Source organism: Terrapene carolina, unplaced genomic scaffold (assembly GCF_002925995.2).
Source record: "Terrapene carolina triunguis isolate 2854851 unplaced genomic scaffold, T_m_triunguis-2.0 Scaffold95, whole genome shotgun sequence".
Taxonomy (NCBI): domain Eukaryota; kingdom Metazoa; phylum Chordata; order Testudines; family Emydidae; genus Terrapene; species Terrapene triunguis.
In genome coordinates, this window is record NW_020664446.1 from 34,514,518 (window position 1) to 34,532,383 (window position 17,866).

At 39.4% G+C, this 17,866-nt stretch overlaps 1 protein-coding gene across 1 annotated transcript; it reads right to left on the bottom strand.

Moving 5' to 3' along the window:
* Positions 1–1,732: 1,732 nt before the first annotated feature.
* LOC112120493 (lysosomal acid lipase/cholesteryl ester hydrolase-like) lies at positions 1,733–15,347 on the bottom strand. Its single transcript, XM_024219594.1, has 9 exons — positions 15,243–15,347; positions 14,864–14,981; positions 8,076–8,274; positions 7,141–7,250; positions 5,848–5,984; positions 4,646–4,792; positions 4,409–4,480; positions 3,280–3,348; positions 1,733–1,966 (listed from the first exon to the last, which is right to left on the bottom strand). The coding sequence occupies exons 1-9, from the start codon at positions 15,345–15,347 to the stop codon at positions 1,733–1,735; spliced, it is 1,191 nt and encodes a 396-aa protein (XP_024075362.1).
* Positions 15,348–17,866: the final 2,519 nt, after the last annotated feature.

Below are 17,866 nucleotides of genomic sequence, written 5' to 3' on the forward strand. Positions count from 1 at the left end.
TGCTTTTGACAGTGAAGAGTGTTTTTTCTATTTAAAAGTATTTTCTACTCTGAGACTTCACGTAAGCAGTAGTAAACAATATAACTAAGACTGAAATGTAGCTTCTAACCCTTGCTAACTCTCAGACACATTTGTTTTGTGCTAGAATTTGTTTTAGAATTCAGAAACACCATTTTTAGTTCTATATGCATGTACATGGCAATAGGAAGAGAGAAATACTCTCAGACTCCTATGCATGTACAAATGTGCTGATTGCTTTAAAAGGCGGACATAGTTTTGTTCAAATTTAGCAGGTCTCTTGGGTTTTAATAAGCATGATTTAAGACACTTATATCTTTAAAACTACTGAAGAAGTTATTTAAAGTTTTTGACTAATGAGAACCAGGATGCAGAGTCTCAAGAAGTTCACAGTTTAAACAATAATGATAGTATTCTCCTTTTGATTCTGCAGTCTGTTTTGGGTGTTGTGATAAAGTAAAAGAAACTTATGTCTTTGAATTAAGTTTTTGGCAAAAAAATAATATTGATTCAATGTTAATATCGGCTACATGTTAATAGTGTGTCTTTTCTCATTGAATGGAGCATTAGATATTAGAATCTTGTAACCGTCGCATTAGCTTGCTATTTATCATTCAAGATTGTTCTATCAGATTCTTCCTTTCTGCTCCTCTAATTATGAAACAAAAGAATACACTTCAGAATCAGAACATTTAAAGAACTTTACTTTTATTGAATTCAAAAGTTATGTAAATAGAGATGATAGATTACAATTATAGAGATTTATTTTTAGTGAATGGCATACGTCAGCTCATACCAGGGCCAGCTCTAGGCACCAGCATTCCAAGCATGTGCTTGGGGTGGAACTTCTCAAGGGGTGGCATTCCGGCCCTTTGGGGGTGGCTCTTTTCAAGGGGTGGCACTCTTTTTTTTTTTTTTGCTTCGGCGGCAGCCCTCCTGCTTTTTTTTTTTTTTTTCGCTTGGGGCGGCAAAAAACCTGGAGCCGGCCCTGGCTCATACATATATAGAACAATCTCCTTATAATAGCCTTTTTCCACTACCTTCTTCTTCAAGGGGACAATAAAAAGACATGCCTATTGGATCTCTTCATGGTCTGTATTGATAATCACTGGGATTAGTGCAGAATGACTTTTGGTGATGTGACAGGAGTATTGACCCTGACCCTAGGTGGGTGACTGGGACCATAAAATAAAGTCTGGCCCAGATCCTCAACTGCATTAAAAACAGTGTAGTTCCAGTGACATCAAAGGAATTACATATTTAAAAGTAAGAAACAGCTTGGGTGCTTTTCTGAATTTGGGCATTGTGATTGCGTGTCTAGTCTAGCCACATGTATCAGTTGTGCCCTATGCATTCAATTCACCTTATAGAAAAGGTCATCCAGACACGAGCTAAGAAAATCGTCTTGGAAGCAGATCTACCCTCCTATCCATGATGTATTTAATTTACGACACATACTTTAGAAAGCAGAAGACTTAAAACTTGTGTGTGGTGCTTTAAAAATGTACTTTGCTAGTTCAATTACTTTTTTGGATACGTATGTGCTGCTGACCTAATATCATTAAAGAAAATCTTATTAAAGTAAATATAGTGAATATAGACCATTATGTGCAAATAGTTTTGTAGTTCACTAAAAATCAAGAAAAACAGATATAAACAGAAATTAATCAAATCCTTGATCCTACAGCCACATTATTTTCACGGATCATTATTTTCATGGGTTTTTCCTCATCAAGTCGAGGATTTCATTATACATGCGCTTAGGTGCATCGAGGCCCCAGATGAAATCCAGATGGTTCCAGTCAGGAATCGCCTTGTGGTAAACCAGATTAGTGACTTGTTGGCGCAAAAGGGCAACATCCCTAGGGTCAGCGAGCAAGTCATTTCCAGCACTCCACATTGCAGTTGGGACTTGCATGTTCTTCACATTGTATAAGGGAGGAGTATCCTTTAAAAAGGGGGTTTTATAAAAGAAAAAAAAAGAGTTTCATGTCACTAGAGGATTATTTAAAACAAAGAACAACTTCATAATGATTTATTGTAGTTCTGGAAAAGATAGCAATGAGGACAAGGGAGTTGTGAATCAGAAGTTTTGAATTTCCTGACAGTTCGTATTTGAATTTTCAACTGGGAAATTCATTGCATCATTTTTGGAACTAAATTTTCCTAATTTCTTTAAAGAAACAGTAACAAATGATCCCTCACTCTCACAGATCTTGGGAGACAGACCTATCCTCGCTTACAGACAACCCCCCAACCTGAAGCAAATACTCACCAGCAACCACACATCACTGAACAAAAACACTGACCCAGGAACCTATCCTTGCAACAAAGCCCGATGCCAACTCTGCCCACATATCTATTCAAGTGATATCATCATAGGACCTAATCACATCAGCCATGCCATCAGGGGCTTGTTCACCTGCACATCTACCAATGTGATATATGCCATCATGTGCCAGCAATGCCCCTCTGCCATGTACATTGGCCAAACTGGACAGTCTCTACGCAAAAGAATTAATGGACACAAATATGACATCAGGAATCATAACATTCAAAAACCAGTAGGAGAACACTTTAACCTGTCTGGTCACTCAATGACAGACCTGCAGGTGGCAATTTTGCAACAAAAAAGCTTCAAAAACAGACTCCAACAAGAAACTGCTGAGCTTGAATTGATATGCAAATTAGATACAATCAACATAGGCTTAAATAGAGACTGGGAATGGCTGAGCCATTACAAACATTGAATCTATCTCCCCATGTAAGTACTCTCACACTTCTTATCAAACTGTCTGTACTGGGCTAGCTTGATTATCACTTCAAAAGTTTTTTTTTCCCCTCTTACTTAATTCGCCTCTCAGAGTTGGTAAGACAACTCCCACCTTTTCATGCTCTCTGTATGTGTATATATATCTCCTCAATATATGTTCCATTCTATGCATCCGAAGAAGTGGGCTGTAGCCCATGAAAGCTTATGCTCAAATAAATTTGTTAGTCTTTAAGGTGCCACAAGTACTCCTGTTCTTTTTGTGGATACAGACTAACACGGCTGCTACTCTGAAACCAGTAACAGAACAGAAACATACGTTTTAATATGCAAGGTTAGACATTCCAACTGGAAGAAAAGACCAACTAACTGATTCTATTTTGAAATAAATTTTGAATTTGGTTCCTAACCTTTGCTCTCTCTCTCCCCCCCTCCTTTTTTTTTTTTTAAATAAGAGAAAGACAAATATTTCCCCATTTGGAGAGGTTTACCTGATTATAGTGCAAATGGTTGAACAGGATTCCCCAGTCATAAGCTTTAAGTTCACCAGTTTCAATTGCCTAGAGTAAAAGATTAAAATCAAATTTATATATATTTTAGTAAACATAATTGTGATCATTGTGAGAAAAAGACAGGTTCATTACTTCATAAATTTGCAGATTTTTCACATGTAGAGGTTAATAAGGTTAAGGTTTCATATGTAGAGGTTAATAAGGTTAAGGTTCTGCCTTAAAACCTGAGGGAGTGAAATACGGACAGACAGCAGTTGAAGGAAAACTGGGTTGTCATATATACCCCAAGGCAACTGGAATGGATGTAGCAGAGCAAGTCTGGTGCTTCTAAACAGATATATGGCCACAAGTGGAAAGTATTTAAAATATATGGTTACACCATGTTTACTCTGCTATATCTATCTATCTATCTATAATGTAAATAGCATGACAGAAAAAAATGGGTATTTTGTTTACTGCATTCTCATGTATTCTGGTGTGGGTTGGCAGTCAATATCAATTTGCAAGATAATTAACATTTTACTCAAGGGAAAAAAAACCTAAGGTTTTGTCTACACTACTGCGGTAAGTCGACCTAAATTATGCTACTCTAGCTACGTGAATAACGTAACTGGAGTCAACATAGCTTAGGTCGACTTACTGCAGTGTCTACACCACGCTGCGTCGACGGGCGATACTCTCCCATTGACTTACCGTACTCTTCTTGTTCCGGTAGAGTTCCAAGTCGACCGGAGAGTGCTCTGTTGTTGATTTAGCGGGTCTTCAACAGACCTGCTAAATTGACCCCTGCTGCATCGATCACAGCAGCGTTGATTGCCAGTAAGTGTAGACATGGCCTTAATAGCAGTGCTGCCCTATAAGATTTCTATGCATTTAAGGTATTTTCATGACACTGCCAACGGTCTGTTTTGCAAAATATACTATGCGAGGCCATTAAGGGAGAATTAATTTTTTCGATGAGGCAATTCCATCTGGATTGATAATTTATTCTGAATGACAACATTTCCTGACAGAATAGTATGGGAGACTGGCCATAAATCAATTTTCAAATACAATGTATAATTGTTACATTATGATTGAAGGGCACTTTATGTTTCAGAAATTCTACCTGTTTCCAATGAATCATATTTTGTACAGATGTTCCTGCTGGGGCATGTGCTGTATACACATGTACTCGGCTCTGAAAAGAAACATTTAAATTTCACAAGAAGTTTCATTCAGAAAGTGGCTCCATTTATTTATTTATCACAAATCAATGAAGACAATTTCAAGGATTAAATCAGTCTTTAAAAAAAAAAACAAAAAAAAACCACCCCATGAGGAACGGCTGTAGATTTATACATACCATATTTAAGTTCTTCTCATTAAATCCACACAGCACAAACAGGATATTACCACAAATCTCTGATAATATCTCATGGCTGCAAAATTCAACAGCAACCACCTCACCAAAGTAAGTGTGGGGTAAGAAATCTTTATTCCCAAATAAAATCTGTAAAATTACAAAGATTTATATTTATTACAATTACAGATATTGGAGATGAAATCTTCCCTTCCCTTCCCTCTATTAATGCTAGAACTCAGATGTAATATAGGGGACATTCTATGTTCAATGTATATTTAAATAACTCAGGTGAGGACGGTTGGAAGACAACTCCCTATTCTAAAAATCTCACTGTTAAGAATTCTTCCTTTAGATCTCAATTACTATTTTCTAATCCTTAATTCTTCCTAGTTTTACTCTTTGGATAGTCCTAAATAATTCCTCTCCTTCTTTGGTATTTGCAACCTTCAGGGCCTACTAAGCTATCACTTAGTCTCTTGGCAAAAGTAATTGGCATTACCATGCCAGATCAGGCTAGTGGTCCAACTAGTCCAGTTACTGCTCTCTGCAGTAACACATGCTTCAGAGGAAGATACTAAAATCCTCATAATGGAGAATCATGCCAGTTGGGGGAAATAACTTCCAAACTCATGGCAGTTCATGATTAGTTTATACCCTGAAGCAATAAGGTTGATATCCCTTATTTGTATCCTACCTAGTATAGCTGAATATCCTCATTACCCATAAAAATATCTAACCCGCCTTTGAATCCTGCTAAGCTTCTTCCTTTTAGAGTTTTAGATTTGTTGCCCTTCAGTTTTACGGAATTCTACCCTTTTCTTGTATTAGGAAAAAGGGTAAGGTAGAGTGGCAATGCTTTGTTACCACCTCTACACCATTTACTATTTTATACACCTCTCCTGTCTCCCTTTAAGTCATGCACTTTCTGAATAATCCAAGATTTTTTCCACTCTCCCATCAAACTGAAGTCTGCCCATGCCTCTAATCAGTTTTCTAATTCTGCTATACCATACTTTAAGGGTAAATTTTGGCACCACAAACACAGATTATGGACTAATGTATGTGACTAGCTTTAACACTGGTGCAGATTGCACACTAAAAATCACTGGATATTCTACAGTGTCTCAACTCATTTTAGAATCCCCACCAAAAGGTCCTACTAACTTTGGCCAATAGATATTCTGTGTGAAGAAATTGCATACCTTGATCATTAAATTGGGAAGTAATGCAAGTTTTGTCAACGGGGATTTGGCATATTTCACTGTGGCTACAGGAGCTAAGGCAAAGTACATTTTGATTCTCTGAGCCAGTTGGGGCATGGTTGAAAATGCTATGAAAGCTGAAAATGAAGAAAGAAACGTACAAGTTACTATGGTGGAGTTCAGGCACAATGTTTAGTTTTTGTAAAAACTATTTTACAAACTGCAATGAGAACAGAAGAATTTTCAAAGGGTCAATTGAAAACAGAGGCTGTTTATAATGTAAACATTCTCTAGCTGCATTTGTGGCCCACACCTTGAAGTGCTGTTCTAGGTCGCAATTTTCAAAAGACTCGAGTACTAGGAAGTTCCCATTGAAGTTTGAGGATGAGATGATGACACTTGAAGTCTGAAACTTTCTTTCAGGTGAACTTAGCTGGAATGTAATTTAGTGCCTTTGCATTAGCTTAATGAAAAGCTGTGTTAAAACAAGGTTTTGACTATTTGAAAGTAGAGTCCTGAGTGTGCACGTCAGATTTCCCATAAAGTGTGATTATAGTCAGAAAAACAACTGTCAGAATGGCACATTCCTACTCAGATGTCCTTCCTCTGTATTGCCAGGCTCAGATTTACTTATGTGAGCAAATGAAGTAAGTATTTATTACTCTTGTTAGCACTGCAGAACCCAAATAGCCATAGTAATGCTGAGCGGGCTCCTACCGTGGTTCATATATCAAAAGAATTGTTAACTGAATCTCTCTGAGTCCACCCTAGTATAAAATGGTTTATTTTTCTATATGGTGGCTATTATGCAATTCTAAACCCTAGAGAAAACAGGGCAATGGTGTTCTAAAAAGTTAGTTGGCCAAGGTGGGAACCACAGGTGTTCAAATACAATGTTCCTGCTCTCTGTTAGGATTTTATAATGTGCTAGTTGAAACATGTTGTTAACTCACATGTTCTAGCAATACACTTTATTCCTAAAGAGGGCAAGCCCAAGATAAAAATCTGTACTTCATGGTGTGCACCTTAACTACACACTCCAGTTGCATCTGGGTTATGGAATGATTATATGCAAGTCTGAAAAGAACAGAACATGACTTTCAGATGACAGAGCAACCAGGACATGACATTGCCCTAAAAATTCTCTTCTGGTTGCCTGTGGTATTTGCAGCAGAAACAAAGGGAATTGGAACAGGGTGCATGTGTGCATGGGAGGTGGGTGTGGGAGAGATCTAGCTTATAATGGACAGTTATTTCCATAACTAACAATACACAGTATTCCCCTTAACTTACCTATAGTGGTGCCTTGTGAATGGCCAACATAATACAACTGCTCTTGTCCAGTTTTCTGCACAATAAAATCAATCACTGCTGGAAGGTCATATTTAGCCATTTCATCAAAGCTACAAAAGGAAAAAGTACCATCTTTAAGTGTAATGGAATTAGATATATACTTTTAAACACATAATGTCTTTGAACCATAGAATAGGCATAGCACATGCACTGCAAGCCTCTCCATACTGTTCCCCCAAAGTGCCTCAAATGTTTATAGCCCCATCCACACTGGGCCAGAAACTGAGGTAAGGAATCATGTTTAAACCCTTTTCCACTATATCAGTCAGAATGATTCACTGGTCCAAACTGTGTTTTAAAATAAAATAAAATATATATATTTTTTTTGTTTGAGATACAGCTCTCATATATCCATGTTAGTTGCAACTATGTTTAAAGAAAGTCTCTAATGGCAATTTCTGACAATGACTGCCAGATACTGTAGCAAGGCTTTTGAACTTTTTTGTCCTTTGGTAAATTCAAATCACAGTTAAAAGGCATTTGATTTCACTGAATTTATCCTGTACTCATAATAAATTTAGTAATTCCTAAAGAACTCCAAGCAGGATACAGAGAAATAGACAATAACAACACCTACATATTTAAATTTGTCCACTAATTCTGGGGGTGCAGTCTGACAAATCGAGTGCCTGATTTTCTGAGATGCTAACCATCTACAACTGCAACTGACTTGAATAGAACTGGATGTGTTCAACACCTCTGAAAAAATCCAGGTGTAATTGTCAAATTGGGCATTCAAAATTACTGGACACATTTTAGTGTTTTAGCCTAATTCTTTATTAGTTTCTCACTGAATTAGTGAAAGCTTTCACACCACCACTTTATAAAACAAAATAAATTGGTCACATCATTGTTTTTCCCAAATTATAGTCTACCTGAAAGCCCAGAATTTCTCTTGGTGCACTGAAAGGGTTACATGTCGTCTAGACCAGGTGTTCCCTCTGCTGTTTCCTATCCAAACATCATAGCCTGCATCTGCCAGAATGAAGCCCAGGCTGTTTTTAGCCACATTGGTGAGCCAGGTGCTGCCATCTGTAAGTAAACCATGCTGCAGAAACACAACAGGCTTTGGACCTGAAAGACAGAGACACTGCATATTCCACACAACCAAAACTTTTGTGACATTGATAATAAAATGACACTCATGCCCCAAAAACCAAACTCCTGACTCCAACACCTACTTCTAGCTGTAGAGGGATTAAGTTGAATTGCCAGAGACTGTAATGTGGAATTCCTTAAAGACACTTCTTACAACAGGAAAACTACATAGAAGTATTCTCTCACTTGTACTACTGGGTGTTAAACAAAGAACAATTTTATGGAAAAATTATATTTCTCAAATGCTATAATCACTAAATATGGAAAACTTGGGAGAAGATTTAAGGGAATGGCTTATAATTACCATGGCTAAATGCATACTGAAGGTGTACTTCAATATTAGTCCTATTATATTTGATTATCAGAAAACTTATTTGTTGTGTAGTTCAGCTCCAAGCAGTACATGCCTGGAAAGTTTCATCCTGAATCCTGGATCTACAGCCTCTCAGCTTCTTCACATAGTCCACACTAATTCCCATAATAACTGTATCTTGGTGCGGCAGTTTCTCATGATCTACTCCCACCATCATGTGGCTATGTTCAGACCCCTCCTAATCATTGCTACAATACTGTGATTCCCAAAGTGGGGTCCCCACACTTCTGCGGGTCTGCCGTGGGCTCTGCTGGGGTCGGTCCCTGGAGCCAGAACCAGCACACACTGGAACAGCATTCCGGCTCTTTTGCCATGTGGAAGATGCTATTTTGTTCTCAAAATGGCATCCTCTGCAAAGTGTGACCTCTGACGCACTATGCATGCCGGGTCACACTGGAGGGGGCGTTCTGGTAGTACCAGAAATGAAAGGGGTACAGGACACTTAGTAAGATGCCAAAGAGTTCCTTGGGGAAAAAAGTTTGGGAACCATTGCTATAATATTAATTGTTTTTTTAAAGTATCATGAAGTCAGTGCCATAGCACCTTATACCACTGCATTTCAGACCTTTTTCCTTAAAAAGCCCCGACATGAATCCCTTTCACTGCACTTACAACCATGGACACCATAATTAGCAGTAATTCCAGTTTGATCTATGTTGTGATAAGTTGACCTGGGGACCTGGTGTCCAGAGTACACTGGCAGGTATAGGAGCCTTCCCTGTCCCCTCCTGAAAACAACTGGCAGCTCAAGCCCAGCAAGGAAATGTGTTTTACTGCACAGGAAGTGGTGCCAGAGAACAAAGAGATTTGAACTGCTTGAAGGGGATGATGCTACCTAAGAGGGTTTTTTTTGCCTTCACTAGGGTCTTGACCAAACTGGGACCAGCACCACTCACCTTCCTGCCTTTGAACCTATAAGTTGCCCACCTCTCCTTCTTCCCCCTCCCTAACACCATTGCAATAGTTTATGGAAACATTTAACCACCCCATGGAACTCAAACAAAGTAGTTAAAATAGACAACATAGCTCAAGTCCTTAACATAGTTATCTAAAACTAAAGATCTGAGATCTAAACAGTGAGGAAGTATATTTACAATTGACACTAGTTAAATGATTTCTTTGCAAATTAATGCAGTTATTCAAAATTAAGTATGCAAAAATGAAATTGATGGAAGGAGAGAAGTTTTATATAAAATTAAAAATACAGTGAACCATCAATCATCAGACAAGCCAAAAACCAGATTTAAAACCTTTTTAAAAAATATTCTATTGTTCCCAGACACAGTGTTGTTGTAGCCATGTTGGTTCCAGTATATTAGAGAGACAAGGAGAGCGAGGTAATATCTTTTATTGGACCAACTTCTATTGGTGAGAGAGACAAGCTTTTGAGCTACCCAGAGCTCTTCCTCAGGTCTGGGAAGTGTACTTAGAGTGTCACTGCTAAATACCAGATTGAACAGATAGTTTAGCATAAGTAATTACTACATATTCTAATGGACTACTCAAGGTGAAGTAGCCACTTGGAATATGTGCTACCTACTTACGCTAAACTATCTGTTTTATCCTGTATTTAGTGGTGACACTCTAAGTACACTTCCCAGACCTGAAGAAAAGCTCTGGGTAGCTCGAAAGCTTGTCTCTCTCACCAATAGAAGTTGGTCCAATAAAAGATATTACCTCCTCCTCCCCCTGGTTTTTCTATTGCCAGTGTGACAGATATAGCAATTTCCTGCACAATCCTTGAAAAAAATCTTATTGAATTATCTTTTAGTATCTTTGGGGTCCATTGTATTAAAGTTTATGTATTATTGTGGTCTGGGAATATATGTAACCTCTCTAGGAGGAAGATGTGATGCAAGAACTGGATGATCAAAGGACTATATTGAAGAATGTGCAAAACAAGAAAGGACTTTTGGGACAAAAAGCGTTAAGGTTCAAACATTAGTATAAATCAAGCCTTTTGAATCTAGGCCCTGAGGAGAGGACCATTATCTGCTGATTATCTGAAGAGATGGGTGTGATGCTGTATACAACTGACTAGTTACACTAATAAAGTCACCACTGTTACAGAGTTGCAATAAATCTTGTACAAAGTATGTAAGATATCAGTGGAAAAGTTACAATGTATGATAATCCTGTTTATATGCATGTATAATCTTTGTATCTGAAATTATGAATATTGGCGATGTACTTGTATCTTAAACATGTGTTGTATTCCTCGGTGTCACCCCCTCTAGATAAATTTAGTTCAGGGCTAGCCAACTATGTGTTGATCAGTGGTGCAAGTAAACCAGTGTGGTCAGGTACGCCGTACCATCAAGACATTTATTGCTGCTGGAAGAGCCCTGTAGTTCAACAGATACCAATTTCTATCTGTGGATATAAATTTGTATCCATGCAGGGCTCTAGTCATGGAACATTTTTTGTGAGGGAGGGTTGGAGTCGGGGGGAAGAAAAGATGCCATACTGGTAAGAGTTAAAAATCTACTTTCATCACTGGTGTTAATGGCCCATTAAGGACACTCAGCGCTCACAATGGGCCATTGAAGAAACTCATCCCACCCAGAAGGTCTTCCTGCAGATGCCTCAGACAGCAAGAAGCTGATGGCAAACCATGCAAGGACATGTGATATGCTCGTGTGACCCTGGACTCCATCTTGGGCCAGTAACTTTCCATACAAAGGGGCATTGGGCTTTATTTGGGATAGTGAACTTCCATGCACATGGCAAAGGATATAAATTGCAGTTGGAACATCTCCATTCTGTCTTCATTTCCTGCTTCATTTCTCCAGACTGGATTTCTATCAAGGAAGCTTTGAACAAGGACTAATGACTCCCAATCTATTTGGGTGATTCCAGAGAGGCTTTTTACAAGTTAGCAGACTATTCCATCACTACTACAAACCTGACATAAGCACTTGGCAATCATTTATATGTATACGATATACTAATCATTTTAACTCTAAAGACTTGTTGTTAAAAGAAAAGAAGTTAGTTTACTAAGGATTGGCTGACAGTGTGGTTTTTGGGTAAGATCTGAGATACAGATTGACCTGGGATAAGTGTCTGATCCCTTGGGAATAGAAGAACCTCACATATGGTGAAATGTGTTTTCAGTAACACCTCACTCTATTAAACCAATTTGTATGGATGGGAACCAAGGGCTGGAATGCCTAAAGGGGACTGTGTTTGACTTCTTGTTAACCAGTGTGGTGATACAGAAGTTCTTTGTTACTGGCTTGGTGAATATAATTATAGAATAAATCACCAGTGTTTGGAGGATTGTCTGCCCCATTTCTTGGTATCTGCCCTAAGCGTGGCATTCTGAGTGTGGCCCATCCCAGGCACCCAGTCATGATGGGTTTTCACATTACAAAGGCAAGTGTTCAACTACAACAATAACCAAAACTTGCACTGAATTCAGACACTGTTATGAAGCTTTTATATGACTGATAGATTGTTGAAACCCATCATAGACTTTCTGTACTTCTTCCTCATCCCCTTGTCATTGCTGATTATCACCTCAATAACAACCTCATTTTCAATCCAAAAGCTCCCCCTGATGGATTCATTTAGCCATGCCATCACTCAGCATACAATGGAAAAAGCAACAAAACCCTCAAAAATAAATATGTATTGGTAACATTCATTTATTTAGATTTTAAAATATAAAGAGATGTTCCGCCATGGCTCTAGATGCCCTATCATAATCAATAACATGTGTGACAAAGTTCCTCCTCTATCTTGGTGGGTCCTGCGCTTATTGGCGGATTTTCTTGCCTCAGAGATTCACCATGTGGGTTGGGGAACAGCCCAGAGACCTTCCCCTCTGGAAGAACCTACAGTCCAGGTCAATTGGGAGGTTTGGGGGGAACCCGGGCCCGCCCTCTACTCCGGGTTCCAGCCCAGGGCCCTGTGGACTGCAGCTGTCTATAGTGCCTCCTGTAACAGCTGCATGACAGCTACAACTCCCTGGGCTACTTCCCCATGGCCTCCTCCAAACACCTTCCTTAGTCTCATCACGGGACCTTCCTCCTGGTGTCTGATAACGCTTGTGCTCCTCAGTCCTCCAGCAGCACACCCTCTCACTCTCAGCCCCTTGCGCCTCTTGCTCCCAGCTCCTCACACTCCCACCACAAACTGAAGTGAGCTCCTTTTTAAAACCCAGGTGCCCTGATTAGCCTGCCTTAATTGATTCTAGCAGCTTCTTCTTAATTGGCTCCAGGTGTCCTAATTAGCCTGCCTGCCTTAACTGGTTCTAGCAGGTTCCTGATTACTCTAGTGCAGCCCCTGCTCTGGTCACTCAGGGAACAGAAAACTACTCATCCAGTGACCAGTATATTTGCCCTCTACCAGACTCCTGTACCTCACTGGTCTGGGTCTGTCACACATGACAAATAAATGTACAGCAGTATTAAATAATCACTTTACACTAACGCAACAGACACCTACTAAGAATGCTTTGCATCTCTTGATCATCTTAGCTGTGCGCCATACCCTTTTCCATTAGCCCTGCACAATGACACTTCCCAGGCTCTAAAGATTTTCCCTTAAGCACATGCTGAAAGGCAAAGCAAAAACAAAACAAAAAACTCCTCCAGACTTGTGGTCTCTGTTTTAGGTTTGTGGCTGGTGATTCTTCTGGATAAGCAATAATGTTGCTCTCTGCAGGGCAACTGATTTAGATCTCAACATCTGGATTGCAGCAGTGGCACTCTAGTCATCCTGGCTTCTTTTTCATGCCCAACATGGTTTATACTAATCTTTCACCTCTCCCACCTTCAGTTTCTCTGTCAATTTTGTTTACTCTCTCCCCATCATCTCTCCATTCCCCATTATTTTGCTTGTATTTTTCCTCTTCCCTCCCACTTCCTCTCTCCTCACTTCCCGCCCCACTCAGTACTCCTTCCCTTGTCCTCTCACTATGCTGAGATCCTCACCTGCATCTCTAGTCTCAGTTCCTCATACACACTTCACTGCCCTCTCGTGACTTTTAAACTGCACTTCGCTGCAGAATTTTCTTCCCATTTTTATACAGACAGTTAGCACTGTTTAGCTATTCTAGGGATTAGCAGGGGGAAAACAGACTACCTGTGCATTTGTACACTTTGCAAGGACAGTACTTAACCCCTGCAAGGTTGCTTGCAGATGCAGAGTGGATAGGCTTAGTTTAGCATAAGATTCAAACATTACATATAACGATTTTTCTCCTCTTGACCATTTTCATATTAATTTTTTGAGCCACTGCATTTGGTTATTTGTCTTCAAAAAAACAACAGTTGAGAGGAATCTCTTATTCCAAAAGAGTTCCCATTAGACAACCATACAGCCCACCTAGAGTCAAATGGCAATATAAATATTGATTTTCCCCATAACAAAAAAGTTTTGGTTTATAAATTTTAAAGAAACATGTGATCACATACTTTCGGTGTTTCAACACTGAATTTATGCAAGAGATTAGAAACCTAACCATAGTAAATGAGACAAGTAGTTTAACATTCAGTTATTTGTTGTACATGCTTTAGTTTACGCCATGGGATCATACAGATAAAACAGATGACTAAGTGAGAGACCGGTTACCCATTTTAAGACTGACGAACAAAAAAAGCAGGAAATAAGCACTTCTCTAACAAGGGCCCAGGCCACCCCTCTCTGCTCCTAGTATCATGGGGAAGGCTGAGATCCAGTGGCTCCCCTAGGGTACAAGCTCATGGGTGGTGTTGGGACTATTCAGTAACACTCATCCCCCACTGTCAGTGCCCTGTAGAAGCTCCATTACAGAAGCTCTAGCAGAACTAGAACATAACTTTGTTCTCTGTGCGACCTACTACACAGCCACAGAAGGACTCTGCCAATAGCAGTATGGCTTCTGCAGGACCAGTGCTGCCAGTTGGGGATCATGGGGGTTAGGAGTGGTGCAGAGCTGCGGGGTAGAGTAGGCTGTGGGAGGAAAACCCTTTCAGGGCACTACAGGGAACAAGATACCTACCAAAATGCAGCCTTAGAGTATGCACTACAGGGAAGGGCCTTCTCCATAAATCTCCCTTTATTGGATGAAAACTCCATAAAACCAAACTTTCTGGGACCCCTGTAAGCCTCTTGAACATATGTCTATGTTCTAGGTTAAAGTCCTTCCTGACCTAATCATAAGGATACAGCAAGTGTCCTGTTTAATATGGACATCAATTTTACCTGTGTTGTCAGCATGTACTTTTCCATGGGGTATTCTGTTAACACTAAGTATATAGCCATCCACTGTCACAACATCATACTCTTCACTGGGGTATCCCCAGTAGGTGATGATCTCACTCTGTAGGAAGAAAAATCAAAGGCTTTGGTCTTAGACTGCCAACAGGTTTTCAATTTTTAAAGGCTTTCCTAGGCCATGTATGCACTCAGGATTTTAATTGGAAGGAGTTTCTAGTGGGATCATCAAGGAATACTGAACTGTGGGGCATTATCTATTGTAGGCTCTGAAAGTTTAATCCACAGACTTACATATTTAACTACTAGCAATGTACATTTCATTGTTTTACAGAGATTTCCCCCCACCCTTGGACACTGTACTTACAATATTCATAAATGTTTCAGGATTAAAAGGTGTGTTATCGCCAACAAGTCCTTGCGCTGATACAGTTCCATGGATCAAACATGTCACAACTACAGCCAGCCACATCTTGGGTCACTTAGAAAAAAAAATGTGTACTGTGTTAGTGCCATCAGAATCAAGGGTAACTTACACAAACCGTACCAGTTATGACTTAATGTAGCTTACTATTATTCATGTTTATTCTGCATTGTTATACTCTAGGGAAAATATTATAAAGTCCTGCTCTCTGCATGGTTATTATACTGGTCATTAATTGCTAAGACACTAACCTCAAACAAACAGCAACATCATTCACATAGTTCAAGACTCAGCAGATGCAGAAGCAAAGGGTAGATAACACTTGCACTATACATTGTTAATACATGGTCTACAATAACAACTAGAGATGGGCTTGAGCTGGAAAGCAACTAGAGCTGGATCAAAACTTATCCAGCATTTGATGGCTTTGGATCCCCAGGTTTTGGTTTGTCCCCCGTGTCTAACAGCAATAACTGAGTCCAGCATTTCCTTACAGTTGATATCAAGCTGATTTAAAGCCTTCCCATCCATATACAAGGGCTGCATGATCAAGTGCTAATCTCTATGTTAAGCTAAGTGGAAAAGAGTTCCAGAAATACTAGTAGCTAATGTAAGGACAATAATTCTCTATCAGTGCCCTGCACATATCATCTGAAATTGCAAAGTGTATTAAAATAAATTGACATATGCCTGATTTTTAATTTCTATTTTCATTGTATAATATATCTCAAGTCAAATTCCTTCTATCTGGTCATTAAACCCAGAAAGTGCCCTGTGTTTCCAATCTATTGCTTAAGTAATACTGACATGAGAGAGGCCTCTTTGGACTAAACACTGTGGTATTTGGCAGGGGGGGGAAATCAGATGCAAGGAAGATAGACTCATAGACTTTAAGGTCAGAAGGGACCATTATGATCATCTAGTCTGACCTCCTGCACAAAGCAGGCCACAGAAGCTCACCCACCCACTCCTGTAACAAACCCCTAACCTATGTCTGAGTTATTGAAGTCCTCAAATCATGGTTTAAAGACCTCAAGGTGCAGAGAATCCTCCAGCAAGTGATCCGTGCCCCACACTGCAGGGGAAGGCGAAAAACCTCCAGGGCCTCTGCCAATCTGCCCTGGAGGAAAATTCCTTCCCGACCCCAAATATGGTGATCAATTAAACCCTGAGCATGTGGGCAAGACTCACCAGCCAGCACCCAGGAAAGAATTCTCTGTAGTAACTCAGATCCCACCCCATCTAACATCCCATCACAGACCATTGGGCATATTTACCTGCTAATAATCAAAGATCAATTAATTGCCAAAATTAGGCTATCCCATCATACCATCCCCTCCATAAACTTATCAAGCTTAGTCTTGAAGCCAGATATGTCTTTTACCCCCACTACTCCCCTTGGAAGGCTGTTCCAGCACTTCACTCCTCTAATGGTTAGAAACCTTCGTCTAATTTCAAGTCTAAACTTCCTAATGTCCAGTTTATATCACTCTCAACAATATCTGTTGGATGAAAGATTTAAATGTCTTTGTAGACCACTCTAATAAGACAGTTAGACACCTGCTAATTTTCTTACAGGTTATGTATTACAATTTTGTGGACACATATTTTTATTAGTAAATAAATCTAGGAGTTTACTCAGTTTGCTACATAGCCTAGCCATTAGGAGTTCCAGTCCTGCAAACGCTTACACTTGCAGTAGTCCCATTGAAGCCAATGGTGCCACTAATGTGAGCAAGTCAAACAGGACTTGGTTTGTGATGTTGAACAATGCTAAATATTGGAGTGAATAATAGCATCCAGTGCCGCCTGATGTGCCAGGATAGCCTACTTACCGCTGCACACAATCCAACAGCAGAGAAAGGGATATGCCACCTTTTTGTAGTTAGAGTGTGTCTGTGCTACATTTCTCTTGCACTAATCAGATCATAAAGTGGTCTGTCTCCCATCAGTGCACAGAAGAGTAGGTGTACATTTTCCACTGGCATTAAGTGACAGAATAGCTCCCTTAAAGGTCAATCTCACCTGCCTCTTCCCCTCTCTAGACAGTACTGTTATGTTAGTATGGAAGAGTATGTACTCATCCAAGGGGAAATTTTGCAGGCATCAATATACTGTATGCACAAATATCTCTGTTAATAAAGCTAAACAAATCTACCCAGCAGTTTGTCGTCCTTTTTGTCTCTATCTGATTCAAACAATTCAATATACATGGTAAGAGCCCAAACAAAAGAAGTGCTTTATTTCTAGGCTTGGAAGGATTACATTTGTATTGGTAACTGTCGATAAACATTAATTTCACCATAGACATACAAACAGACAAAATATTTCCATTGGTAAAAGAAATTTATACATAGGCAAGAAAAACTGCTGTTTGAGAACTTATTAGGGGTGATTTAAGGTTATTTAATTTCCATGTTCTGACATGTGATGTTGACAATTTGTGTTTTAATTGTTATAAAGTTTTAACATTTGAATCTCAACATCTACTGTCATTAAGTATTGTCTGACTCCCTCCCATAGTTTTCAACTGTGAAAATTTAAATAATTAAAAACTGAAAAAAATG